Source organism: Xyrauchen texanus, chromosome 14 (genome assembly GCF_025860055.1).
Source record: "Xyrauchen texanus isolate HMW12.3.18 chromosome 14, RBS_HiC_50CHRs, whole genome shotgun sequence".
Classification (NCBI taxonomy): Eukaryota; Metazoa; Chordata; class Actinopteri; order Cypriniformes; family Catostomidae; genus Xyrauchen; species Xyrauchen texanus.
In genome coordinates, this window is record NC_068289.1 from 28,205,682 (window position 1) to 28,232,883 (window position 27,202).

A 27,202-nucleotide genomic window follows, 5' to 3' on the forward strand; every position below is an offset into this window, starting at 1 on the left:
TTTATACCATCCATGCACACAAGACAAAGCTAGCAGAAGGTAAACGCTAGCAAAACTAGAACTTTATTAACAGAAACAGACATAAAAAGAAATGTTATTTTTTCATAATATAACATGTTTTATTGTTTTATTAAAAAGACTTATTTAATGCAATTGAATTGAACACCTGTTTTGTAGCCAAGCAGGAAATGATGTCAGAGTATCATTCCATCAATCTGTTGTTAGGTGGCAACACTCACAATCAACTTGAAATGCTGCTAGAGTGGGAGAATAGACACACAAAGAGGTTAATGAAACATGTAGCCCTTCACACAGATGCAAGATTATACTGTCATAAACAAATCAGTCAACCCTAATGTGACTGTCCTCACTCTGAGTTCCAGTAGCTTAGTGCCATCTATAATTGATGTGCAATATTTGGCTCTAATACAGATGGAACAATCCAGTTATATTAGTTCACCCAGTCCTTGTTGGCACAACCTCAACTTTTTCTTACAATCAGCTCTCAATAATCACCAAAACTGGTTAATCTCTGCAAGCATACTAAGTAAATAGAGTGTAAATTGGCCTTGGTCTCTATTAGAAGCCCTAAATGTTAAGTCAGTAGATAAGCACTTGCTTATCATCAGCAAGGTTAAGTCACTCTTTGTGTACTGATGTGAAGTTAATCTGATCTTAATTTAATTACACTATTAGTGGAAGTACAGTACATTCCTTATTTGTTATAAGAATGTTCTGACATTGAGCAGGTATGGGGCAGCCCCTATGTTAATTAATAATGAACATTCTGACAATATTCAGAGGCATGACAGCGTTAAGCCAGTCTGCTGCTGGTTCCTTTGCATATTAATAGATCCTTCATTATTATTTAATATGACAGCTGCTCCAAGGGCTACGATCAGACCCCATCTTTATTATTTTCTGTTTTGTGCACAGTGTGACAGTACCATGCGATTCTTTATTTGTCGGACAGAGTCCCCTCCCCTCGCCACCATCTTCCATCTGCCTGCTCTCACTCTCTCTTTTAGGCTCGACTGTTTATATATGGCCAAAGAGATTCACTTGTCTGTGCGAAAACAGACATGGGTGTCTGAATCTAAAGGTGACTTTCATAAGTAAAAACGTTGCAAACTGCTAATGGTGCTTTGAATACTAATGAATGCTAATTGAGTATGGACATGCGAGGGCACAGCAAGTAGACTTGTTGCTGATATAAAGAACAGTTTATTAATGGCTACCGGTACTCTAGTGTAGACGTATTGTTACAGTCAAACACCCTTGTAGCTAAGATGGATCGTATTTGTGCTCGAGCAAAACAATAAACAAATCTTAATGGGATAGTTCACCCAAAAAATGATCTCATCATTTACTCACCCTCATGCCATCCTAGATTTGTATGACTTTCTTTCTTCTGTCAAGCACAAACAAATATTTTTTAGAAGAACATCTCAGCTCTGTTGATTCTCACAATGCAAGTGAAAGGTGACTAGACTTTGAAGCTCCAAAAATCACATAAAGGCCACATAAAGGTAATACATACAACTCAAGTGGTTTAATCTATGTCTTCAGAAGCTATATGATAGGTGTGGGTGAGAAACAGATCAATATTTAAGTAATTGTTTTACCATAAATCTCCACTTTCACTTTAAAATAAAAATAAAAATGTTTTGTGAAAGTGGAGATTTAAGTTACAACAACTTAAATATTGATTTGTTTTTCACCAAAATGTATCATATCGCTTCTGAAGATGTAGATTTAACCACAAGAGTTTTATGGATTACATATATGTTGCCTTTATTTGATTTATGGAGCTTCAAATGTCTGTTCACCATTCACTTGCATTGAGGATCAACAGAGCTGAGATATTCTTCAAAAAATCTTTGTTTGTGTTCTGCAGAAAGAAGAAAGCCCCAGATGGCATGAGGGTGAGTAAATGATAAGATAATTCTTTAAATCCCTTTGAATTTAATATGAAATGAACAATATGAAATTATAATATAGAAAATTATTCATAAGCATGTGTTAAAATGCTTATACCGGATCTTAACTGGTTTTGCCTCATGAACCAGATTTTACTTTGCCATCAAGTGGCAGCCCAACACAGTACCAAAATTGTTTGTTGCATAAAAGTAAACAAAAATGACCTTACAATCAAACATTGAAATGTATTTTGGCAAGCTTCTCCCAAGTGACTTCTCGCCAAAATATTATTGAGTTTTATTTGACACATGAACTTTGACCTCAACCACAAATGATATATGAAGCATGTTCTCTTTCCTTGTAAAAGTTGATAAGTATTTATGTGGCAATCATAACTATGCACATTGGTTAGCAGCCCTATCAGAACTGTCCCATGACCGGTTGAGAACCACAAGACTATACTGTTATAAGCTAATTAAGCATGAAATTGTAGTAAGCTGTTTATTGATAACATTCATACCTGCAGGATATTCAACACTGGCATGTCCATTTTAGTGAGCTGATAAATGAGAACAAAAGACAGTGTTTAATGCATTGCTGAAGTGAGTATTGCTGGACCAAAAATTTCCTTGAATGCTTCTCTTTATCGTGCAAACAACCGAAAGGTGATTGTATTCTTAATGTTCTCCCCAGGTCTCTGCTATGCATACATCTCATTTAGAAAACAGTTGACTCTCTCCCATTAGACGCAAATGAAGATTGACCTTCAGTGCGACTGGAGGCCATATTTATTATGAGTGTGTGCATGTAGTGGTGGGGTGGGGGTGTGTTATTTCCCATTCGCAGCTGTAGGACATGCATATGCAACAGCAAACAAGAGCAGCCACTCCAACACGAAATATACGATACATCAATATGGTACTGATGTACTTTAAAATGCAAACAAGCCCAGAAAGCCGGTGGCATGCGATGCTGCCTGCGCCATCTGCCTATCTGCTAGTGGGGAGGCAAGGTGGCGTAGGAATGCCACATGCTCGATATCGTTCCTTTTCCCTTTCTCCTCGCATTTATGTCAGAGACCTAGGGCAAATTGCAAATAGCAAAAATTATGCATTTGGCCATTGCAGTCTCACTGTTTTTTAGTGTCCTGCACCAGGAGCACTGCATTTTTAGAATGCTAATGTTCATATTAGCAATGATATTTGTGAGTTAATATGCCTATAAACACATCTTCTGTTAAATTATGTTGCACTCTGTTTAGCTTCTAACGCAGAAACACATCCTATGTGAACAGCCCCTTAGACAGTTTGCATGGTAAAGCCCTCTCAAAGAAGACGTGCCTTTAGGTTCACCCTAGTGTGCATCACTGCTACACCCATACACATGTTGCAGACTAATGTCTTTTGCCACTGTGTCATGACTATCATGTGTCAAGCTGTTTTTTCAGCATTTTACGCCACGAGCGCTGCATTTCTTAAGATCACGTGTTGAGTTTTAAATAGTTCAACAAATGTGTCTCAATATCCCTGCATGCTTTTTGAACATGCAACCTATGTGAATGCCCCCAGAAATGTATCTGATTGATGTCAAGTAAACCCAAATCCAGCATATTGGCCCGGTCTGTAATCCATCCCTGGAAGTAACTCATCAAATGATAATTAAATATTGGGCTTCCTGAAGACTGATTTGTCTTTAAGTCATTCAGGCAACAGTTTTTTTCAGATCTCTTGTTGAATAAAAAGAATATAGATTTATAAATATATATAGCCTATATATTTTACACCATGCAAATTGTATAAAACATATATATATATATATATATATATATATATATATATATATATATATATATATATATATATATATATATATAAAACCTCTCGTTCACTTATGTCATTTAATATTTTGTGGTTGCTCAGCCCATAACCTAGGACCCTTTTTGCCTCCTAATCTTATACAAAAGTCTATTGTACGCTTTCCACTTTCAATACACTGTATGTATAAAATGAGACAGATCAGAGGATTCACTGAGCACCGCTGGAAACCCCCCAACAACAGCTTGGATACATCCATTCACAGCATTTCATTAATCTTCATTCATGGATTCAAAGTCTCTTTCAAGGATCTCTCTTTTACTTTCTGAGAGTTGTTCAGGTGTTTTGTCATTGAAAAAGAGTAAATGAGAGCGAATCTGTTCTTTATCAAATCTCCCCGGCTCCGCGGTGCTCCTTTTAAACAAATCAAACAATGGAAAAATTATTATTGCCACTGGAGCCATAAAAATGTGCAGCGTTCCTACTCATTCAGGGGGAATGACAATGGATTTGGAGTCAGTCAAGAGCATTCAGTGTGCGTTTATTTGAGATGTCATAGACATTTGCATGTCTTTGTGAGTGTGTGTGATTTAAACACGTCTTTGGTTTCCCACTGTTTCAGTCTATTTGTTTTCACTTTGTCATACATCCCCACCCGTTTATTTACAAACAGAAACCATGGCAAAATGTCAGCCCCGATATGTTCTCCTGACTCCATCTGTCACCATCAAAGCACAATAGTGTCATCTTTGCATTTAGAGAGGAAAAGAGACAGAAATAAGGGAAGACATACATGACAGTCAGGCTTCCTGCAAAAAACGTTGCATCAGTCCAATGGGGCCAGCAGTGTAATCAAATACAGCAAACACCACTGTCAGTGATGGGATGCAAATGACATGCTCTAGTTAAAACGAAGTGCTAGACTGAGTTAGGCTAGTGATGGGAGAAAAGACTGTGTCAAGCAGTTACAGAGCTAGAAGTACTTTTCTTCTTTTATCTGAGCTATAGCTCTAAGTAAGTTAAGGAGTGTAAAAGAGCAGTGATCTTATGCTTAATTACATCACACATGTTGACAGTATCTGCTCAAGTCATGTGTCAGTGCATCTAATTTATTGTTGGTGGAACATATGTACAAAATGCACAATATCCAATAATCTAAATATGTCTTTACACAGGCAAGTTAAGGCTGCTCTGAGTAGACTTTGTGCCAGCTTCAAATTGGTTGTAAGATGTAAATACGCAATGCCACATACTGTAAAATGAAATGCAGCAAACTTTTTGTTATGATAGAGCATACATTTTATACTCTAAAATGTGTATATTTATAATTCTATAGTTTCACTCATAATTTAATATTTCTGCAATTATCATTTGATATCCAAACCATGAATCATATTATTTCTTATTTCTTTTTGTGGTACATACAGTATTTCACCTCTGATGCAGCCTCTGTGGTTCCTTTGCAGTGTAAAAGTAACGTACTGTAAGTCACTACATTTTATATTTGTAGAATATTTCTAGAGGCATTCTAGAGCATCAAAAAGCATAATCTGGACTCCCCTCTAAACTCTTACTTATCATTATTGTTATTATTTTTGTATATAAATATATATAAAAAAATATACAAATGTGAAGAAAAAAAACAGCTCTTTACTAGCTTGTAATTTTCTTGCAAAACATGGAACTTTGTAATGCAGCACTTCTCTTCAACTGTATAAAAATATCTACTAAATAAATTCATTTAGAAGTAAAGTAGTGCAGTAGTGCATCCAGGAATTGTTTTACGATGTGGCCAGAAGGAGACAGGTAAATCTCTCTCTCTCTCTCTCTCTCTCTCTCTCTATATATATATATATATATATATATATATATATATATATACACACACACACACACAGAGTCTATCAATGAATCATGTAATGAAAATTTCAGCAGTCAGTTTGTTATAATCAATAATTATTTAATTTAATTAAGATTTATTTTTATAGTATTTTTCATAAAAAAAATTGTTCTGGAGCATGATGATGATATAAACCCCCTTTTTTCATAAAGTTATTTTTTAATTTTTTATATGATAGCATAATTTAAGATTACAATAGCAAAGTAAAACTACCTGCCAACACACGTATTCTATCTGCCATACAGGAGAATCAAGAAGCCGCAGATGAAATTATTTATTGATTTCCACAATTGTAATTGCTGTATAAATGTATTTACTGTATACCACATCTGTGCTTTAATCAGTATGTGAAACACACCTTTTCATTGCAAACCCTATGACGCATCAGTTTGATAATTTCTCCACATCGGGGGAAAAAATTAAATGATGCAAAATTATAATATAGCTATTTGCTCTCCTTGTGGAACCAATCGTATATAAATGGTAAGCAAAAAGTAGGAAAAGCTAATATTCATAGTTATTTTGTAAATAAACCAGGACAATTTTTTATGGAAGATAAAAGTCCATCTCACCTCAGTTTTCATATTCAGAGTTACAGAGAGTTAAGCAGTTTCGGTTTACCTGGGAAGACCAAAGTGTGTCTTCTTTACAAAGGAAATAAAACAGTTGTTGAAATATGTTGTATAAATGATTACTGTACTGAATTCTATGTTCAAAATGAAAAGATAATATTGGTACATCAGAAATACCAAAAATATAATTCTATCTTAAATAAAAACACATTATCTAATAATTCATTGAATTTCCTGGAAAATTATTAGTCTGGAAGCACTCCCTTACACTTTTTTTAAGCCGACATAAGCTGCAGCGTTCTTACAGTGCAGTGACACAATCCCTCCACTCTGCTGCTGCAGGTCTGACAGCCGCCGCTGCAGCAGCTGCAGCTGCCACCAATGCCGCCATCGCCGAGGCCATGAAGGTGAAGAAAATCAAACTCGAGGTGATGAGCAGCTACCACAGCAACCACACTCACCATGGTGCAGACTCAGAGAATGGAGATCTCAGTTCCAGTGTGGGTGAGTCACCATTGACCGGCCTCATGGCCCACACTGCACTCAGACTCAAGACTTTTGCAGCCGCTGATAGCATTGTTTATTTACTTGCGCTATAGGTGATGTTTTAGCATCTTATTAAATAAAGGAAGTGCGCAAATGAGGTAACAATGCAAACAAGCTAAATTTACTGGGACTGTACACCATCGCTCAACCAACTTCAGGCACCTAAATCGACTCTTTAAAATGCAGAAAATGCACAAACTACACGTCTAGATATATGCCTGGTTATAATGTGCTTCTCCATTATTTCATTATCATTTGATGAGTTACTGCCAGGGATTGATTACTGATCGCCCCCCCCCCCCTTGAGGCCCTTGGAGATAATTGGCCCCGGGGCCTTTGCATGTCATAATTCGTCCCTGGTTACTGCTGCTTGATCAATCCAAAATGTACAAAAACATCTCTTTTTTTAATAGCATTCAGTTACCGCCTGCTTTCTGTAGTCAGTAATAGCGCAACGTTATTTTTACCAGGCTAATTTAGCTTAATTTACAAAGAAAGGAAGCGTGTTTGTGCTAAAATAATACAATGACTTGAAAGGAGTAGTTCACACAAAATTGTTTAGAATTCTCTTATCATTTACTTACCCTCATGCCTTCCCAGATGTGTATGACTTCCTTTCTTCTGCAGAACAAAAACAGATTTTTAGAAGAATATCTCTGCTCTGAAGGTCCATGCAATGCAATTGAATGGTGACCAAAACTTTGAAGCTCTGAAAAGCACATAAAGGGAGCATAGAAGTAATGCATAATACTGTGTATTATGTGTCTTAATACATGGCTTTTGAAGCAATCCAGTCATTTTTGGGTGAGAACAGACCAAAATGTAAGAAATATTTCACTATAAATATTGACATCTACAGTGTCCATGGCGATCATTATTTGAACCTCAATTACTCTTCCTTGCGCCATCTATCAAGCTCTAGGAAGTGTAATCCAGTTGAAATTATGATCGTGCCTAGAGACTGCAATGGTAAGATGTACATACATTTTGGTCTGTTCTCACCGGATTACTTTTATGCTGCCTTTATGTGTTTGAAATTGAGCTTGAAATTTTTGGTGAAAGTTTCATACATCACTTTCACCTGCGTTGTATGAAACTACAGAGCTGATATATTCTTCTAAATCTCTTTGTGTTCTTCAGAAGAAAGAAAGTCACACACACCTGGGATGGAATGAAGGTGAGTAAATGATAAAATAACTTTTGGGTGAACTATCCCTTGAAATACTCACAGCACAACACTATTTCAGTGCATTTAGTACTTGGTTAACTGGATTGTGAGTGGTTTGTGAATAAGACTAAAATACTGTTTGGCAGAACTGTTTAAGAAGCAACTGATCTGTTGTTGTGTTACTAAATGTAATTTATTGTATTTACCTAGCAAAAACTCTTGAGATGTTTGTTTTAACTATCTGCACTTTAAACACCATACTTCTGCATCTGTAAGGAAACTAGCAAGCTTTGTGCAATCTCCTTTTGAGTAGTCAGTTTGTTTGCTTGTTTCCAAATTCATCATTAGCAGGTAATGCCCTCTTAAAGTAACCACACATCAAATGCATCCATGAGCACTTTATCCCAAAGCTAATAGCTATTAAGCGAGCCGCTAATTCAATTTGGTGATGAAAATTGGTTTTGAATGTCTCCCGTTCCAATTAATTGTTTCTGAGATACATTCAGATTTCTCTCTTTGCAACATTACTTAAAGCCATTTTTTGTGGAAATTACACTGTTATATTAAACCACAAATCCATTACAAATGATTCAGTTACCATAATCCCTGAGCTGAACTGTGCGTGTCTGATTTCCATTGTGAATATCCACTTTGTGTCGAGGATTTCCCTGCTGTATTTAACACTGCGAGTTTTGGCAAAACATGGAGCGTTTAGGCAGATTTAAAAAATAAATACAAAATGTGAATGGAGCTGAGGTCATCTAACAGCTAACAGCGGCTGAGGGTTACGAAGTCACCAAAATAAAGATAAATGCAAATCAGAATAAGCGAGGCTGCGGCAATGGGGCTAATAAGAAACTGTTTTTATCTTTTTACAATTTAAATTGTAACCTTGAACATGCAGACTCCCTGAAGAATAATAATTCTGGGCCCAGCAGTGAGCGAAGGAGACGAACTCGAGAGGCATTAGAAGCTCTGAGTGAAATATATGGCCGCAACGCCTCTCTAGCCCATCCACAATCAATTGGATTCTTTTACTTTAATATTTACTCGCAGCGATGAGATGCTAGTCTGCATGGTGATGAACAGTCTACCTCTGGCGTTTGAAGGTGACCTGTCACCGCGTATGGACAAATCTCTCGCTTGCAGAAATGTAGAAAATAAATCATTAAGGCAGGCGCGGTTCTCATTCCAGGATTTAAATCACTCCCAGATTTATGATTTAAATTAATGCTTCGTTTGGTCAAAAGAATGGAGGCTGAGACAAATGATGTTTGGTACTGAAGCCATCCTAATATTGATTACTGAATGTCAGTGCAATCTCTTGTTTATATCAAGCACTCTCCTGTGACGGCATGGCCAATAGGAGTCACCCACATGATAAGAGGGCGAAATATAGCGGCTTCTATGCAGCCAGCCAGAGGGGAGAAACAAGCTCCTTTCAGCCTTTAATTGCAACATAAATTTGTTTTTTAAGTGAAATAGACAGTGTTTTCCATTCTTGTCTTCCAGCAAATTCCCTCACTGCACCGGATCATTATGGCATTAAAACGGAAAGGTCACTTCGCCAGAGAACCAGGAGAGATATCATGTCAGGGTGTTTTAAGAGAGCACCAGAGAAAACAGACAAACTGTGAAAATAAACTCTTATGTACAGTGCTCTGCTGACTTCTAACTTTTGGGGCACAGTGATTGGCTCTAATGACTTTGGACTGTGAATGCCTATTATGTCCTGCTTACAGGCGCATTGTGCAGCTGGAGCCCAGAGCCTGAAATTATTTGACAGATATAAAGATGACTGCAGAAGAGAGGAACTCTTCAGCTGGAAATGAGCTTGTGCTATATTGAAACAGCTGCTCTGAGGTTTATGTACAGACATTAAGTCACATGCACGAAAAGTATTTGCTAAATGTCACCAGGGTGTAATCAACACCACCACCATTTATTATAATAATGATAACAATAATAATAATAATAACAACCCTGCTGGAAAATCCAGATATGACTAGTTTTGCATGTTCTGGATTGTTGATCTGCTGGACTAACTACTGGTGGGGTTGAGCTTAACCTGATAGTCCATTGTGGTCAAGGAGGTTAGATCACCTTGCTCATCCAATTTCATGTTCTAAAAACCTTTTTGACCAATTCAAGCTTGTATGAATAGTTTTTTCTAGCATATATTATTATTATTATTATTATTATTATATATTTATTGTATTTTTTTTTATTTGTATTATTATTATTCTTTTTTTTACATTTTCAGAAGAAAATATTTGTGGAGCTTGCCTGTGCAAAAGATACCACCACAATGCTAGGGTGTTGTGAGTGAACCCCTGGCAATTGCTATACAGTTGCCAAGGTGCCCTTCGTTGTTTTTAGCATGTTGCTATGTGGTTGCTAGGGTGTTGCGGGTAGTTGCTTGACTGTTACAAGAAGTTTCTTGCTGATTTCTAGGTGGTTGCTTACTGTAGGAAAATATATATATATTATATATATTTGTGAAGGGCATTATACTCTCCTCTAGGGTCGCTGGTGTTGTTGATATAAATTGGATGGGCTATCTGTGTTTCTTTTGCATTAAATATTCAACTCAATCTACCTCCTCAGCTTGCGATACTATTTCAATTACAAAAAAAGAGAGAAAAACAGTCAGCCAGTTTAAGTTGTAGCCAAACAGCCAAATATCCTGAGCGAGAGAGACAGAGGTGAACGTGATTAAGCAAAGTGCTTGGTTCCCTTGGATTCTTCCCCAGTTTTTTACAAGGAGAAGGGGGTTCCCTCCTCTTACAATGTGGATTGTTCCATTGACTCACATACAGGAAATAGCACAATTACAGCTCACAAACCAAGCAAAACATGTGTCAAACGGTGCCTGGATGAGAAACAAACAGTGATCTATTCCCTCCCACAGAGTTGACCTAAACCAAAACCTTCATTATCCACCAGAGAAATCGTGAACTAATACCTGCCTGTTCCAACAAGAGGAATTGTTTGCTTATTTATATGTAGGAATTGGTTGCTTATGTATTTGTATGTATTTCTTCCATTTTCTGTGAAGGTAGAAAAGAAAAAAAAAATAATATTTGCAGCCTTTGGGTTAAGAAATGGAAGGAGATGAAAAAAATATCTCTCTTGGTGACCACTATGTGCCATTTTGCATCTGATTCCTCGCCACAGCAATGTTAATGGACCTTAAATCCTCTCTGTAATTAGATGGGGGAATTGTGTGTATCACCAACCAGATGATGCTGCCATAATGAAATAAGCGACAAACTTTCAGGCATGCATGCACGCGTGGGCACGTTTTTGTGGGTTTCTCTGATTTAGCAAGATAGCGTGCTCAGACCTGGCCCGGACCTGGTGTTTAGTGTTTTAGGGACGTGGGAAGCGGGAGTCACGTTATGGCTGGTGACAGGTGTCTATGTTAGGGACAGAATTAAAAGTGAAGGGAGGGAGATTATGGGTGGGCCTCCCACCATCGATGAGGTTAGGCCGCTAATTCCGCCAGGCTTCTTCTGGTGGAGGAGGCCAGCACTCAAGAGATAGATCTGTAGAGAGACCGCAGCTGTAAGCGTGGAAGAGCTAATTGGTCCTTATCTTGCTGTCCCATTCATCTTCATTTTTTACCAATTACTGAGCATTATCTGTGTTCTCGGTTGGATATGGGAGTTAATCCTTTCTGATAAAGCTGCTGGTGCAGCTTGCAAATTTCCACTGGTGGAGGGGGTAAAAGAGTCACCACGAAAAACAAACTCAGGAAACTTCTCATCATTTTAGACTGGAAGGAATTGATTGCAAATGACATAACAGGAGAGAATGGAGAAAAGGAAAAAACACCAGGGAGGAGGGGAATCAATTATTGGTGTTATAATTCAAGTTCTAGTTTGCAAATGTTGCAACACCATTGATTAAATTGTTTTCATTGTGCTTTCTATTATTGAGTTGTTAAAATAATATTTTCTTCTCATCTGTGGTTTCAAATGTGCAGCCAATCAACCACTGGTGTTTAAAAGATTGGAATAATTATTCAAATGTATTGATTTGTGGCACTACCTGCCAAAATTGAGAATTACCCATTTTTTCTTAATTTCAACATTATTTCAGCACATAAATCATTATTATTATTTTATAATAGATTCAAAAATATGGATAAGCTTGCAAACACATTAATAATTGTGAGACTCATGCCTCTTATTGCGGTTGTTACACTGTCAAGAACAATCTCATCACAAATTCAGTGCATCACTGCTTCAGCCATTCTGACACTGATGTTGGCAAAAGGATGTTGGTAGCAGCGCGATATCTGTCTAATGAGCACTGTCACATTTCCTCAACACCTATCAAAAAAACATAGACCCTCAACCCATTGTCTTTACAGCAGACACATCCATCATGCATCAGGGCTGCGTCGCCTCTTTACTATCAGCCAGCTTGTACATTGAGCCCTCATTTAGCATAAAGCATTTGCGCTCAATGCCGGGCCTCTTAAAATAGCTCCCCATAGAGGACGGATTGAGTGAGCCATGCCTCCTGCTCTTTGATAGGGATCTGTTTGGTCACTCACAGCACCAGCTGTCATCTCTGCCTCGACTGCTGTGATTTAATTAGTCTGTTTATGTCCTTTCTAATAATAAATCCCACACTGTGGAAGGACAAATCCAACAAGGGTTGTGCTTTGTTTTTTTTTAATCTAATGGCCTCGCACTGCTAAACGTGGCTCGACAACGGAAAACAGCCGAAAGCTTTGGTTTTATAATTTCTGTCTAACTTTCACTTTTTCTGTTTCTTTTTTCCTTATTGTGGCTGGCTTTATTACTCTCTGCCCAGTTAATCAGGTGACTTATATGTACAGTTCACCCAAAAATGAACATTATCTCATAATTTACTCACCCTAATGCATTCCAGATGTGTATGACTTTCTTTCTTCTGCAGAACACAAATTAAGATTTTTAGAAGAATATTTCAGCTCCGTAATTCCATACAATGCAAGGGAATATGTACCAAAATGTTAAAGCTCAAATGGACATAAATGCACCTTAAAAGTAATCCATAAAACTCCAGTGGTTAACTCCATGTCTTCAGAAGTGATATTATAGGTGTGTGTGTGAGAAACAGATCAATATTTAAGTCATTTTCCACTCATTCTCCACTTTTACTTTTACTTTCACTTTCACATTCATCTTCTTATATTTTTGGTGATTTGCATTTTTTCATGCATATTGCCACATACTGGGTAGGGAGGACTTGAATATTGATATCCCAATGTCTCCCTCTCAGAGCTCTACCAAGAGAATTTCCCGCCTGCACATAAAGACTGTAAACATGTTGTTCACTTCCCGGCCACATCTGAGGCACACCGGCAGAAATCAGAGCAATGATTCATTCCTTAGAACTCACTGACTGAGTCCAACCACATCCATTTAGCATTGCAGAGTAATTTTCTCCAAAACTGCTTCACCTGTGTCGGTTTACATTGTTGAATGCTGTTGTGTCTAGCCTTACACATCAGCAGGGCTCTTCACAGGAAGTGTTAGTAATAGCTCTGAGACCAGGATGAGAAGCAGGGCTGATTTTAGAGAGAGACACGCCATCTCTCCTGGGCATTCGTTGCTGAGCGCTTCTATTAGTCTGTTGTGCTCCTGGGAAGCAGGTGACAGATAAGTGGAGAGCATCACACATTTTAATAGAATTTCAAAAGATAACTCGATAATCACTTAGTTTTTTTAATGAAGTCGAATTGCTTGTTTTAATTCCGTTTGCATCGACAGTTAAGCATCAGCAAAATTGAATATGCATGATTTTAGAAGCGGGGTGTCGGGGGGAGGGGTAATTTTGCAAAGCACTGGTGTACACAAAAGCGTACAACTGCAGAAACAGATTACAAAATGGGAATTGATTAAACATTATTTCTGTAATGATCCGTATCATGCTCTATCATCTCAGAAAAGCAGCACAGCTCCACTTTGTTGCAGTGAGCACAGCTGACATGAACATGATACATAAAACACTCATAATGCAAATATTTGAGTGGACTTCTTTCGCACTACAAAGGCAGGCGTATAAAAAAATAAATGGATAAATAAACAAGTGACCGATCTACATGTCAGGCCTCATCAACATTAAAGCTCATTCCTCATTAATTGGATGAATTAATTTGAAGCTGTTTGATTCAGTGGTGAGACGTGGTGTGTTGCGAGTCCCTCTTTACTAATCTCTGTCAGGTTGCATTTATAAGTGGAATTGAGTGACCTTTGGAGGCAAAGATAGGGATGAAGAGATCGGCGCAATTTGAAAAGACATTGTCACATGTTGTAAATGCAATACATGTAATAAATGACATTCAACCTTTCACAGATGATAAGCTTCTCCGGTCCATAATGTGAAAGATGCACACACTTTGACTGCTTAGAATATTCCTCCGATAGGTCATCTCACTGCACTCAATTACGTAGACAAATAAACTGCCATGTGACATGTAACCAGCACGCCTTATGATGACAGAGAGGATGCAGCGCATTCTGAATATTGCAGCGATTATTGCAGTGATAATAACATTGCAGCAATTAGAACATGAGAAATGAAGGCACAGTCATTATCATTTACTGCCTGGAGCCCCATTAACCCGAACCAGACAAGTGATTCTGCTCTGGGACAGGCCTTCTGCCAAAACAAATCACCCCAAAGTTACAGAATGTAGACTGCTTTTTTGCTACAGTAGAGCAGAAGCCCATGTAGTAAATACAGGTATGTATATATATATATATATATGTAAAACTGTTAATTCTGGTCCTCGAATCTGATTGGACGAAAGACTTTCCATGAGTACTGATGGTCTCACACCATCAGCACTCCGACATTTCACTGTTTGTATCACTCCGTTTGTGTTCGTGCCGTTCTAAACTAAAGTGTATGAGCAGTGCATATGTTTTAAGAGCTACATGTGTCTCTTTACATTTTTGTTTTTACATTACATATATTAGCCAGCAGGTGGTGGCAAAAGACCATTTTTGTGTGTAACATGGGACAGGCGATGTTGGTCTACATATCATTATGAGGAATTTCCATAGACATAATGATTTTTATACTGTACAATCTAAAGATTCCATCCCCTAAACCTAACACAGCCCCTAAACCTAACCCTCACAGAAAACTTTCTGCGGTTTGACATTTTCAATAAAACATTGTTTAATATGTTTTTTAAGTTATTTAAATTATGGGGACACTAGAATGGTCCTCATAAACCACATTTATAGGATAATACGCTTGTAATTACCAGTTTGTAACCTAAAAACTTGTCCTCGTAAACCACATAAACATGCCCACACACACATCTTTGTTCCTCCAATAACTAGAAACTATTAGGAACTTTTAGAAATCGTGTTACTATATCTAAAGTGACATTTTTAATTACTAACAAAGGCTACGACGCATTATTTGGTTTGAACTAGCAACGGCAGATTCTGATCCATCGCGTAAGAAAGTAGTTGCACAAATGTGTTTTTTGTGATTGTACTCAGTTTCACTTAATTTTTTTCAAATGTACTCGTTCATTGAACTGTTGTATTAAACAATATCACACTCACAATCATGCTATATGGCCCTAAATCAGCACTGCTGTGGCTGAATTACAGCAGTGCTGATGTAGGGCCATATCACACTCTTGCTCATGTGATATTGCTTTATATATATATATATATATATATATATATATATATATATATATATATATATATATATATATATATATATATATATATATACAGGGCTGGGGAGTAACGGAATACAAGTTAACAGAATTATGTATTTGTAACGGGGTTAAAGGATGGGCAAGGATCCTTTAAGGATCCCAAGGATATATATAAAAGCGCCTTGAGTTATATAAAGTACAGCATTCTGAGCTTTTGATCTTTTCATTATATTAACATAGAGGAAATTTGTATTGCTAAAAGGTTGCTCTTTTATAGCTCCAGAGATGTAAAGAGTTCTGTTTCATGTAGTATTAACTTTATTAACTATGTCTCTCCTTGGAAATGCTACAAGAATCAAAATAAATAAATAAATAAAAACTGTTGACTTTGAGGGCTCAATTTTGTCAGCATGCCTACAGTCCTACATGCTACGATTGTGAAATTCCCTAAATCTTAGCCAATTTTTGTTAGAGCACTAATTCTATGCGCGATTTTTGTGCAAGTGGGTATGGGTGGTAGTGTTTGGGCTAACTGTGGGTGTAAACGCGCAAACCGTGGGTGTATTGTAATGGTAATGAAGTGGCACAAAGCACAATTTGCTATTTTCCGGAGAAATAGGTCATTGCTCTAAGACGTTTCAAAACCATGTCTGTTTTCAGTCCAAATTCAGTTGTAGGATTCTGGGTTTGGAGATCGCAGGTGGTAATAAAGGTGGTTAATATCCAAACTCTGAAAATATGGTGGAACATCAAATTTCAATCGACTGGTAGAAAAGTATAGTACTTTCCGAAACAATAACTGATAATACTGGCCAAGATTTGTGTGTCAGTTGATGAAAATTCTTAATAATACCTATATTCTCTATAATTTTGCAGAGCCTACATCTGAATCATGAACCAAATTTTTCATTTGTGTAAAAGGAGCGTGTCCCATTTAACAAAGTTAATGCACCAAAAAACCCATAGACTTCGCGTATGCTTGCACGAAAATATCATAACTTCATGGCCATGCCCATTGACATGCACTCCGCATAGCTCTAGAGCTCTTAAAATAAAATAAAAAACTGTTAAAAAAAAGCTTAAAAAGTGTATATCATATCCCAGATAATGTGGTCTTGGAAAAAAAAGAGAAATGTTTGAGTTCATATCAAACTCTCTGAATATTGGTTTGATCAAGACCAAGACATTGGTCTGACAAGCAGAAAACTTAAGCAAAAATCTCCATTTGATCTCCATTTAATCTCACTGCTGTTCCTGCTGAATAATAGTAAAAAAATAAACTGGCCCAAGGTAAAGTGTAGTAATCTGCAATTGTTACCTTAAAGAGCTGCCTGTATTTCTACCTGATTTAACTCTTAACAATTAGTTTTGTTTGTTTAATGTAATGTAGTCAGGTTGATTCAGTCATTTTAAACAATATTTGTGACTTCATTTCAAATAAGTTAATTAAGATTTAGTGTGGAAAATACTGAAACAGAAAAAAGGATGATTTTTAAGTGAATACAATTAGACGAAAGAAGTATGACAAACATAACAAATCTCCTTTCACAAGGAATTTCATAATCCTACAAAGATGCAGCCTCTGCAACGTGATGCTAATTTTGTAATTAGAACAGATGCTGCAAGAGACAGTCTCATCCCCTGGAAAGCCTTCCCAAAGACCCCTGCACTGTGTGAATGATAACACCGTTCGATACATTCATTTCAGAGTGCAAGTCAAATGACAACTGCCTGCCATTGACTGAAAGCAATCTTTTTAAACGGACCCTTTGCTCAGTATCAGATGGAAATGATTCCCCTTGCTCTGCCTGGGTGTCACAGCCCTGAGGGGGGTTGTTATTGATTGGGCTTGAATCTATTGTACCCTCAGTGAAAACAGCTGCTAGTATTGTCCACTCCCTCCCGGTTTCTCTAAACCAGCAGTAGTTTATTGAGAATGATACGGGACAAATTTAAACTCAAACCAATTCAAATCTGAAATTGGGTGTGCTTTCAGTAATGTGTCCTGAAGACCTGTGTCTGCACATCTTGTACCATGTGGATAATTACGTTAACCAGATCAAGTTACAGCCTATATGAAACCAAGCTGTGGCACTCACCAGATACAGAAGATTAGAGCGCACCCATGGCTTTATATTTTATGTTTGTTTTTGTTTCATGATTACCTGTGACATTTCAATAAATACAAAGACCAGAGAGATGGAGCTCAGATTTCAATGAAAAAAAAAAAAAAACATTCCTTTGAACAGACTCTCAATCAGTTGAAAATGATAAAACAGATAGTTCTAAGTTATTGTAAAACACCTTTAACCAAGTTGCTATGTCACTTGTTAACTGCAAAGAGCCTATAATCAATTTACATTTACATTTATTCATTTGGCAGATGCTTTTATCCAAAGCGACTTAGAAAAGAGGAATAATACAACATAAGCGATTAATCTTAAGGGACGGTAGTACGAAAAATTGCTGCATTACAAAGTTTCAATTGCATCAGAAAAATACTATCCAAGACACAGATTAGAGTGCAAAAAAAACCATATATATATATATTTAAATACACACACACTGTTTTATTTTTATTTTAGTTATTTTATTTTATGGGTGTATGGTCAAGTGCAATTACTTGTTTATTCAGATAATTTTTCATAATACATTTAATATTTATTGACCCATGGTGTCTTTTATTATAGTGGTGTTACCGTCCTTTTATGAAAGTAGCTTTCCAAAAAATTATTCCCAGCAAAATAAGAGTTAAACAAAGAGTTTAAATTAGATTTTTTATTGCCAAAGCTAATGTTTTTGCTTTTCAATTTACCAAACTGTATTTAAGCATACTGTTAATATTACTCATTGATTTGTATTAAATACTTTACATTTATTCTGAATTCATCATGTTAACTATTTCCAAATTACTCAATTCAGTTTGATGACTATGTGTCATACAATTAAAATGTGTAAACTTCAAAAATAGACTAAAATATTAAATATTACAAAATATAAGTGAATAAGCCACTCGAGTGCATTATAGTGATTTTACTATGGGAAAAGTGTTTTACACATTGTACATTGTGAACATACCCTTGATAAAATCACTGTAACACATGGCCTCTTGTGGCTTATTGCCCGGATATGCTTTATTAAATGATACTGAAAACCAATAACTATCACCTTACATTAAATTTAGATCAAGTGCACTTCAACATTGAACATCAAATCGTTTGTTGTCGGCCAGGCTGGGTAACAGGTAGTGACACTGGACTAAAAAACAACTCCACCATATGCTAAAACTGCTGCTGGGCCTTCCTCCTGGTGGAAGACTAAATAAATAAATAAATAAATAATAAAACAATGCTGTCTGTCTCCTCCGTAATCCCTACCACATGTTTGCTTTGATGGTTGTGGGGGGTTGCAGGACTGTGTAATTATGCTACCTCATCAGACCAGAGATGTTTTGTTACCATTATTTTTTACTTTCATGTGTAATAGACGTTTTCTTTGCCCTCTGTTTCTTATTAAGCACTCTCACTTCAGACTGAGCATAATAAATGCATTTAGAAAGGATGTAGTTTCTCTGTCAACGTCTAAAATTGCTTGCGGCTTCGGAAATTGCCTGCATCACGTACACATGGGTCTGAAGGTGTTTTGTAATAGTATACAGGTCTGTTTCTTTTTTATTATCATTTTTGGGTGGGATATTAAAAATTCAAGATGTTATTTTTTATGATTAGCATTACAATTATAAGAAGGAAGAAAACACTTTAAAGTTTTTCTCAATGACACAGAAAGACCGTGGGTGGCTACTTCAAAGTGAAATACCTTCCTTTCTAACGGCCTTAATGAGTTATAGCATTTAACAGCCTTGACTATGCCATCTGGGAATAAGAAAACAATTTATACTCTTCGTCTTTTTTATGAAGGACCTATGCTTTCATTTCCAGTAACACTTCTTTTACACAGATGGAGATCTGCTCTTTGTAAAAGACGGAATGTATTTTTGACTAGCCTATATTATGTTTACTATTCAAATATAGCATGGCCCGTTGTCTGTATGAAAAGTCTATTTTTTTCTTGTGTGGTTCTAATTTCCTGCTTAAGTCACTGACTTCAAAATTGTTTATAAATGGTTTAATAGATTAGTGTTTATGGAAATGACAAATGCAACTGCATGGTGAGACCTCATTATAACAATGGACATCGTAAAAAACAACAGTCTGCTATTATAAATTTGTTATCCAGATTGAATAGCTACTTCAAAAGGCAGAACGTTTTGGCTCTCAAATCAAAGCGATGACCAAAACAATGTCTGTTTAGATAAGAGCATTGACAACATACTGCTCTGTCGCTTTGCGCTCACAAACAAAGATGGATAGGCCAGAAACAAGTCATTTAATTAGCACTGGAACCCCCGTCTCTGAGTTCGGCAGCCAATTACACATTCCAACGGCATCTGCAGGTCCTATTTCATGGAAGGAAAGCAAATCTTCCCTGGCTCAGCTTCATACAGTACATCTTTCCTCATCCATTTAAGAGAAGGTAAATAGCAGAGATAGACAGCTTCATTAGACAGCATCTGAGAAGCAGGCAGGGTGGATTGTCGCTTAAATAGTGGGCTTTTACTGGAGGGCTAACTGGCAACCTCAGATCAATTACAGCTGACATTATTGTTTGTCGTGAGCTCTTCCAGGACAGAGGAGCAGAGGCAGAACCGGCCCAGGCTGCGCTGAAAATTTAATTTTCCTCCTCTTTTGCTTTCAATCCACAAACAATAAATCACTCAGTTGAAGAGATAATAAAGTGCCAAGTAGAAGCATGTTTAATTTTTGTCAAGGGAAAGTTTCCTCCCTCACAGGATAATGCAGCCTGCTAGTCCTTTAAAAGCCAGCTTTTAACAGACAATGGCTGGTTCAATCTGTCTCTTTAAAAACCACTGTAAGAACTAGCAAAGTTCATTCATTTGACAATAATATCTCAGTCTGTAAAGCATGCAAATTAAATTAGGATTAAACTAGTACAAAAATATCAGGCTATGTATACAAGTGGAATACAGGAATATTCAGATTTAGAGTATTATATATTTACACAATTATACTGAATATCAGCAAAGCTTTTATTTGGATGCAGGTAACTTGATTGTGATATTGCTTTTAAACAATAGCCAAATAAGAAATAAAATAAGCAATTAACTTACATTTTTGAGACAATAGGTCCAAACAATTTGACTGCATTGGCAGAACACACATCAACACATTCACTGACCATTTATCCATTGAAATCAGAATAAATCAGTGATTCTACTTTTTTTCTTTTCATTTTTCCCAGTTTATAATTTACTGTAAACAGTCAATCAGCAATTCTGACATACAGTTTGCTGCCCTTGAAAAGCAGTTGTCATGATAAGAACAAAACCAATGACACCTTATTTAAAAGTATTTGGTGAATTTCTATTAACAAGGCAGATTCATCAATATAGTTTTGCGGCCTTCTCAATTTCTGAAGGGGTTTTGTTTTGGGACTACTTTATAGAAAGCTACATAAGAGGGAAAAAGACAATTGATGAACAATGCGACTGCTTCATCAGACTTCTGTATTCTAAACATCCACAGTTCATTGCCTTTTGGGCTGTCTGAAAAGCCTTGGTGGACTCCTTTTAGCTTGTATCATGTTTTTTTTACAGTTTTGAATAGGCCATTATGGCTGAAACATCACTTAAGGATGGCGGAACATGAAAGGAGGTGGGATAGCGAGAGAGAAAGAGAGAGATTAGACCCCTGAGAGAAGTCTGCTACTATAAGCCCGCTGTCGTACACACACACACACACACACACACACACACACACACACACACACACACACACACACACACACACACACACACACACACACACACACACACACACACACAGTTCTGCTCTGTGGAAGTCTGTCAACACAACAGACATTATTGACCGCTGGGTTGATAAAGGATGCCCATTTAAATGACAAAAGCAAAGTCATATCAGACTTCAATATATTTCTCTCCTTTCTTGTAAATGTTGATTTCCTGAAATCTAGGCAGACCTTTGCTATGTGAATCACAAAGGCATGCTGGCACTCAATCCGGCTCTCGAAAGCTCTGAAAGGTAGATACGTGCTTGAATGCCTCTCTCAATTTGTTTCGACGTGGCGCTGTAAGTATCCTGCAATCACACACTGGCGCCGTGGCAGATTTTAATTGAGTCCGGTCCTGCGAGCGGTAATTGATTCAGACTCTGCACTCGACGAGAGACGCCTTTGCAAGGTGCTGCCTAGCCTCTCATTCTTTTAATCTCCACCTCCTTTTTAATGTTGGGGAATGTGTTTTCCCTGCAAATCCACTGGTCATCTTTCTTATGGAAATGTACAATGCTTCTCCGAGGAGCAGTGACACTGAAGTGGGGTGTTTTTTTTGTTGTAGTTTTTTTGCATCTGTCTATTCCCTCCTCTTCAAACACTGATGTTGACTCTCTCACAGCCCTTGGCCACTGATATTGTGCACAAAAACAACACAAAGCTGCTTGGTGGATTATCCCTCAGTTCCTGTTACCTTGAGCTTGGCGTTAAAGGGAAAGTGTGGGACTGATCGAGGCAGTCGCTCGACCGGTTCCACTGCAGACGCTGAAGTTTTTTTTCAAGCACTCGAGTGCCTTTGAATACCCGGGACCAGAATTTTCCCAGTTATATTTGATCCTTTAGTTCAAAGACACAAGTGGAAGAGAGTGGGTCTTTAGTTCAGGGACACACACCAGGCTGTGACCTTATTTGTGTGCATATGTCCTTTGAAAATGGGGGACTGTTTCCTTTCTACCTATTTAATCACTGTCTAAGAACGTAGCACAGTCGGCTTTGGATATAGATTATATTAAAGTCCATTCAAATGTCCTCCTACATTCGGGATCTGTTTTTTGTTTAGTTTTTATCATAAGCGAGCATTAAATGTCTTAAATATTGCAATCCCATGTAGCTATCCAGGACTTAAAAAGGAAGTCATACAGTTTAAGCAAAATGCTCTCTGTTAAACAAGCAAATAATGGAGTTTCTGCCACAAATACTCATAATTAGCTTGTAGCCATTCTATGATGCACACTTAGTTTTAATTGGCTAATTTTTGCTCATTTTATGTAATGCCTTTCATGTGTGCCTTATTTTTCCACAGATATTTTGAATGCATTTACTATTAATGGCTAAATATTTCCATATTTTTTCCTTTTCCCAACTTAATAAAGATTAGTTTAAATCTATGTTAGGTTATTATGGCTGTAACCAGTTTTTTACTATATATTTTATTAATAAGAATATGTATTATTAACAAAAGGAAGTGAATATTTATGTTTTTAATGAGCATAATGGTTTGAAAACATAACAGAATAAAGCACTTCAATATTTACAGTATTTTTTAAAATAATACATTATAATTTGAATGTAATAGAGTATGTAATGTGAAGATTATTATTTAATGGATATTTACTTTGTAAGCCAAGCTGCACGCACGATAGGTTAGACTTGAATAATTCATTGAGTTGCTCCTTTAAATCTTCCTCTCTTCTTTAGCAATATACTTTCCTTTTTGTTTCACACGTCTTTCATTTGCACAGAACTTAATGCCAAAAATGATTAATTAATCAGCTACTCTCCTCTCTCATCTTCAGGCTTGGAACTGCCATTTATGATGATGCCCCACCCCCTGATCCCTGTCAGCCTGCCTCCTGCATCCGTCACCATGGCGATGAGTCAGATGAACCACCTCAGCACCATCGCCAATATGGCTGCCGCAGCACAGGGACAGAGTGCCCCATCCAGAATGGTGACATCAGTGATTAAGGTAACCCACGGCGCCGTTCTCTCATTGTGTCGTGCACATCTCTCATTAGCCATTGGGGAAACCTGGAAGGGGATGGGTGGTGTGCGATCCGTGCTTTAATACAGCATTGCATGGAGCAGACTGTCAGACAATAGCCTGGGAATGAAAGCAAGAAGCAGAAAAGGGGTGGGGTGGGGGGTGTAGGCATGGTGCATACAACAAGCACGACGCACGCATATAAACGCTTCTCTGTCCATGGTGGCATGGAAGCATTTGCCTATAAAGAGCTGTTGAGTGCAGAGAGTGTGTCATGTAATGGCCACTGTGGCTGTGTTTGTTTTTCCTGTTGGCTGTGCAGGAGCGTGTCCCCGACAGTCCCTCCCCTGCCCCCTCTCTGGAAGATGGCAGGAGGCCGGGGAGCCGACCCTCATCCCAGCGCAGCAGCAGCGTCTCCAGCTCTCCCGCGCACACCGAGAGCTCTTCCGACAGAATGCGTACGTTCATCTCATAAATCTCTCACCCACTTTCTTTGTCTCTCAGTTTCTTTGCCCAGTCTCTCTACACACCATCACATACACACTCAACTAAATGCTACTCTAAAAATGCTTCTTGTTTGCAAACGTGTGATCCTGCCCAGTTTATGTTCTTTTGGACAGATGTAAAAGAGTCCTGGATATTTATGTGATCATTTTAATCTTTAACCATTAGTTCCTCTCTGGCTCTTCATGTGCAAAGACAGACCATTTTAAGTGTTTTTCTTGCTTGTCACACATCATTAGCCTTGTTAAAGAATAAAAACAATGTCTTTAATCACAGAGAGAGCCTCTATGTATGTCGCTGAGCATCATCTTTAAAATATGCTTCCATGTTTTATTACATTATATTACGAGCAGTGTTTTAAAGAAACAGTTCACCCCAAAATTAAATTTCTATTATTTACTCACTCATGTGTCATTCCAAATCTATATGCATTTCCTGCCTACATGAAACATGAAAGGACATGTTAGGCAGGGTATTAGGGACTGTCTGTCCCAAACGCTATGCCTAACATCTTCTTTTGTTTTCCACAGTTGAAAAAAAATTCAGTAAATGCATACAATTCAAAGACAAATAAATACATTTTAATTTGGGAGTGCATTTATTTTGTTCCATTTATCTGCAGTATTTTTGAGATAATTGTATTTGAGGGATATCAACGAGTTAAATTTTAGGAAATTGTGCTATAAAGGGGAAAGTTTTTTGCTCACAAGTTCTGCCGCCTCGTATCAGATGTTATAGAGAACTGCACTGAGAATTGTATGTGCCAAACAGAGTGGCAAATGTGATTTTGTTTGACTGGCATGTTAATTTAGAGATGAGGTATACCACAAGTCACAAACAGTTGAAAGTCAAAGACATGTTCACCTTCTCCAGCCATTGGATGAGAAAGGGTCTTTTCCAAAGAAACCAGAATCATTATTTATCACTGGAGGTATTTAACATTGTCGATTGAGAGCGTGAGGAGACGGGAAAAATGTGTTGAAAGTTCGCTCTGTTTTCTCAAAGCTGTGCACCAGAACGGACTGTCTAGGAACCAGGCATTACTGGGCCTGTCTCCCAGCATCTTACCCGGACCTAAGGAGGGCGACCTGGCAACTCACGACATTTGCCATGAGGCCAAGAGAATGCACCTGGAGAAAGGTCAGATTTCAGTCACTTGTTACAAATCTTAAACCAGCAAATCTTTTTATAATTTGAAAATAATTTGAAAACCAAACCTATCCCATTGTTTTATATGTAGATAATTTAATGTAATTGTTCTCTGAAGAAGTCTTGTAATTGGGTTCCCTGATACTTTGGTTTTAAATTATGTATATTTTTTTTTATTATTACTCTGTTGAAATCTCAATTTATTCCACAATACAAAAATGTACCAAAAAGTGCCATGGTTTTTGGACATGCATTCTTTGAAGAATATACTTGTGCGACCCTGTGTTTTACATGTTTCCATTGATCATTGTATAAATATTGACATTTGTCTTTAGGAGAAATGCCAACAAAATCTGATAAGAAACATAATTAAGTTTTTACATTGAAACCTCTTTGAGTTATACGAGTTTCATCCAATTTAAAAATTTGAATGATTTATCGTGAAACGTCACTCTGCTAAATACAATGTACTCGGTGTACAATAGCACAAGGTTTTCATTAGAAATCCTATATTTACTGTGCAATTTCACATTGAGAAAAACAATTCTTTTAGAGGCTTAACCAATTAGACTAAGCCGATATGAAACTATCAGGAAAAATTTTCTGTGGAACGCCATATATTGTGATTATATTATAATAAACATGCCAAGACGGCAGGGGTGTCAATCGAGACAAAGTACACAATCAGTCACAAGAAACATGAAATGAGAACGCATCAACCACACACACAAACCAGTTCACAAACTCCATCCCCCTAAGACCCACACAAAACTCCTCTTCTCCAACCTACAGGCTGGTCACAGTACATTTAGTGCTCCATTCACTCCCATTCAACGCTAAACGCTCCAGACCAGATAACGCTTATGCAAAGAAATTTCTTACTAAACTCTGTACCAAAATTCAAGCTTGGTGAACTCTGTACAGTAAATTTGAATGACAAGAGGATGAGTGACCAATAGGAGAGCGGCTTAATTGGCTTTTTTACTTAATTTAAAGGATGCAAATTTTAAAGATGTGAGATTTATTATTGCTGGAAAGTTAGTAGACAGTTTTTAAAATAATATTATTTGTTATTTATTTGCACCAGAAGCCCTTCCTAATGGTTCATATCCTGGTTCATATTGTTGTCCGAAAAAAATTAGTGTGTTCAAAGCCTAGTGTGACCGCCCCTTTAGAATTTTTCTAAAACATGAGCAGACAGACAGCACACTGGAGGTTAAGTAATTCACTAAATAGGGACCAACGAAGCAAGGGAGCATCCTGTAGCTTTCCTTTGAAGTCAAGAGCATTCAATCCAAACTTCCTATCAGAAGTTCAGTTTCAAGCTGCAGACTATGTTTGAATCATTCAACATGGTTGGCAGTGATTGGCTGATGCTGGCCATTAGTTGGATAAGAATTAGTTATGCTAATTTATGATTGGTAAAATGCTTCAGCACAGTCTATCACTTGTTTGTTTGACAGTGAAAACGAGAACATTTAGATTTTGTTGCCAAAGTAGAAAAAAAAAAAACAGCATCAAAAGACAAATCAAGTAAAATTTGTTTTTCCCAATACACATTTTTCCAGAGCCGGCTTTACAGAAAATCAGCTTTAATGACTGTAACGGCTGAGACACATGAATAATCAACACTCCAAGCAACAGAATAAAGAATTTAATAAAAAAAATCTAAACCTGGCATTATATACAATTTTACAACTTCTTGTTGTCCGCATATATGGCCATCAATTTTTAGGAAAACTATTCTGCTTTAAAACTATATTATTATTATTATTATTATTATTATTATTATTATTATTACATGTTTATTAGGTGCTACTAGTTACAAATCAAAAAGGGAAATGGAAAATGCACACAACAGTTATGCTCTTGTCTCAGTAGGATAAAAAATGTATATATACACCATGGTACTGAATTAGAATATACCATAAAGAAGTATATACCACGTTAATACTATTGATACCATCACTGAACCATGGTACCTCTGGTTTACCTTTTTTTTTGTATACGATGCAAAAAGGATAAAACAACTCTTTTTACAATACCTTTCAATCAAATATTATGTAATCCTTTATTTTAGACCATTAACC

The 27,202-nt window shown here is 37.1% G+C and overlaps 1 protein-coding gene across 7 annotated transcripts in view; it reads left to right on the plus strand.

Annotated features, from left to right (window-relative positions):
• LOC127654643 (dachshund homolog 1-like) overlaps nt 1-27,202 on the plus strand; it is a 169,935-nt gene that overhangs the window by 89,908 nt on the left and 52,825 nt on the right. For 6 of the 7 annotated variants that reach the window (XR_007971956.1, XM_052141874.1, XM_052141873.1 and 3 more), the window contains exons 3-6: nt 6,549-6,710; nt 23,272-23,444; nt 23,782-23,917; nt 24,969-25,103. Coding sequence is in view for 6 of the 7 variants with exons in the window: in XM_052141874.1 (XP_051997834.1) it covers nt 6,549-6,710; nt 23,272-23,444; nt 23,782-23,917; nt 24,969-25,103 (606 nt within the window). In the remaining variant the exon portion in view is untranslated. The remainder of the gene's footprint in view (nt 1-6,548; nt 6,711-23,271; nt 23,445-23,781; nt 23,918-24,968; nt 25,104-27,202) is intronic. The other variant, XM_052141877.1, reaches the window with a different exon arrangement.